At 50.9% G+C, this 2528-nt stretch overlaps 1 protein-coding gene across 1 annotated transcript in view; it reads right to left on the bottom strand.

Annotated features, from left to right (window-relative positions):
- Positions 1-1843: 1843 nt before the first annotated feature.
- The window catches only part of CES3 (carboxylesterase 3), a 74516-nt gene continuing 73831 nt past the window's right edge, over positions 1844-2528 (bottom strand). Inside the window, exons 11-13 of the mRNA XM_006863596.1 lie at positions 2358-2507; positions 2144-2222; positions 1844-2039 (exon numbers count right to left, since the gene is read on the bottom strand). Of these exons, the coding sequence (XP_006863658.1) occupies positions 1844-2039; positions 2144-2222; positions 2358-2507 (425 nt within the window). The remainder of the gene's footprint in view (positions 2040-2143; positions 2223-2357; positions 2508-2528) is intronic.

Here is a 2528-nt window from a genome sequence, read left to right as displayed (position 1 = left end):
AAAGAAGAAGAATTGATGTCTTTGATTTATGGTCTTGGCAAAACATATTAAACAAATCTTTGTTAGAAGAAGTGCAGCCAGAATGCTCCTCAGAAATAGGGATGGTGAGACTTTGCTCACCATGTTAGCAGGAGGGACAAGTCCCTGAGAAGGCTATCACGCTTGGTAAAGTAGAAGGCAAATGAAAAAGAGGAAGATCCTCAACAAGGTGGATTGACACAGTGGCTGCATCAATGGGTTCAGACATGGGAATGATCCCGAGGATGGTGGAGGATCCAGCAGTGCTTGGTTCTGTTGTCCTCTGTGAACTGTTGCTCACTATGAATTGAAACCAACTCCATGGCACCACTGACATCTCTGAACCCTTTGAGTTGAAATTGGGGAGTCATCTGATTATTTTCAGATTGAGAAGTTGAAATCTGCACAGACCAGGGTACATTTCTTGAACATTTACTGTATGCCTGGCACCATTCTAGGTGTTTTATAGCTAATAACAAGAGTCCTGGTGTGGTGCTGTGGGCTAATGTGCCAGACTGCAAAGTCATTTGAACTGCAGGGTCGGTGGTTCAAGATCACCAACTGCTCCTTGGAAACCCTATACAGGGTTGCTATGGGTCGGAACCGATACAATGGCACTTAACAATAACAACAATCTTTCTGTGATCACAGCTGTTCTATGAAGGGGAGGGCAAGGAAGGGCTGACATCATTATTCTGTTGTATGGATATGAAAACTGAGTAGGAAAGTGATTAAAAATCTTGCTCAAGGATACACATCTAGTAAATTGAGGGAGTGGATTGGAATACTATCAGTGAGTGTGCACATGTGCGCCCCATGAGTTTGGAGACGGTATGAGGTACACCCTTGACTCTTAAGGAGAGCATGGGCTGTTACATGTGGCTTGCCCAGGTGTGCATGGCTGATCCTGCAGCGCCCCCTGGTGGTCACACCACTCACACTACTCATTGACTCTTGCAGCCCTTCCCTGTGGCTCCATCAGAGAAGCTACCTGGGTCTACAGGTACAGTGTGCTTTGTGAAGGGTCACCTAGCTGAGTCTGTGCAGAGTCGCCCCAGGTACCCAGGGCTATGTCTGGGGAGTGTGGACCTGTTAGGTTCTGCTCTGTCTTGTGCAGGGGCCAAGGCTGAACAGAATGAAGGAAGAGACTCATGGGCCTAGGACCCTCCTCTCCTAGTTGAGCTCTACTTTCTAGGCGAGGTTCCTCTGATGTTCTAGGACATCTGGCACCCTTTGCCTTCAGAGTCCATCATTCAGTCTAGAACCCAACATCTGGAGAGACTGAACATGACTTTGACATCTGAAGGACTTGGGTTCGAGTCCAACAACCACCATTCCCATGTTCTCCCTGTCTTTCACTCACTGACCCTAACTACAGGTCCTGCCCAACCCTGGTGTGAATGACACAGAGTGGGAGTCACACTGATTCTCAATCCCAGAGAATTCCTTGGAGTGGAAGAGAGACACAGATGCAGACAGTGCTGACTCAGGGTGGGCTGTATGATAATAAACACAGACTCAGGACCAGGCAGCCCAGGGAGGGAAGGCTTCCTAGAGGAGGGATGTTTGGGAGAGCCTGAAAAGGAGCTGGAGCTTGTCAATAAAAAGTGGGAAAGGCACTCCAGAGAGAGGCAGGAGCTGTACAAAGGCTTAGGGATGAGGAGCAGCCTGGTGACATATCAGAAGAGAATCCACGGCCAGAATTGGAGTGGCTGAGGCTTGTGGGACATGCAGTCTCCCACTGTAGGGGGAGAAGGAAACTGCCCTGCTGAGACTCTGCCTCTCCTTAGGGTGCCCCCAGCCAAGCAGACCCAGGTCCTGAGCCTCAGAGCTCCTCTTGGACTCCTCTGTCCTTCTGCCTCTGCTGCCACTGCTGGATCATTTTGGGCAGTGTCTCTTCCCAGAACTGCATTCGAGCTTCCCTTAGCTTCTGACCAGCCCTCGGCGCCAGGCTGAGCTCCAGGTGTTGCTCTGATTGGGTGAAGCGGGGCCAAAAAGGCAGCCCCTTGCCATTGGGGTCTCTGCAAGGGAGAAATGAATGAGGACCAAGGGCTCCAGTGAGGTGCCCCTGTGGGAAGACCCCAAGGGACCCAGGTTTAAGACAAGTTATGTCTCTCACTCTTACCCTGTCCGGGCAAAGTGGGTCCACTGGGCCATCATGGTGAGGCTCAGCTGCTTCTCCTCCTCCGTGGCCTCTGGAAAGGCTGGATGGACAGATCTAGATCAGGATCAGGCATGGCCCAAGGGCACCCCACTGCTGACTCAAGACTTCTACCCCTTGAAAGCCCCACCCCTAGCCTGGGAAGCTGGCAGCTTAGGGGTCATGTGATAGTCCTTACCCAAAAGAGAGCTCTCATCTGTGAGGAAGGGACCCCCAAACATAAAGGCCAACTCAGCCCCATGGTCAGCTTTCACCCAGTCTGGTTTGATTTTCACAAAAGAACTGGGTCGATGCTGAAACTCATACAGAAAGACGGGAACTCCAGAATCTGCAGAGAGAGGGCAGGATC

Source organism: Chrysochloris asiatica, unplaced genomic scaffold (assembly GCF_000296735.1).
Source record: "Chrysochloris asiatica unplaced genomic scaffold, ChrAsi1.0 scaffold00055, whole genome shotgun sequence".
Taxonomy (NCBI): domain Eukaryota; kingdom Metazoa; phylum Chordata; class Mammalia; order Afrosoricida; family Chrysochloridae; genus Chrysochloris; species Chrysochloris asiatica.
Note: the sequence above shows the minus strand (reverse complement) of the source record. Positions and strands in the feature narration are given on the sequence as shown.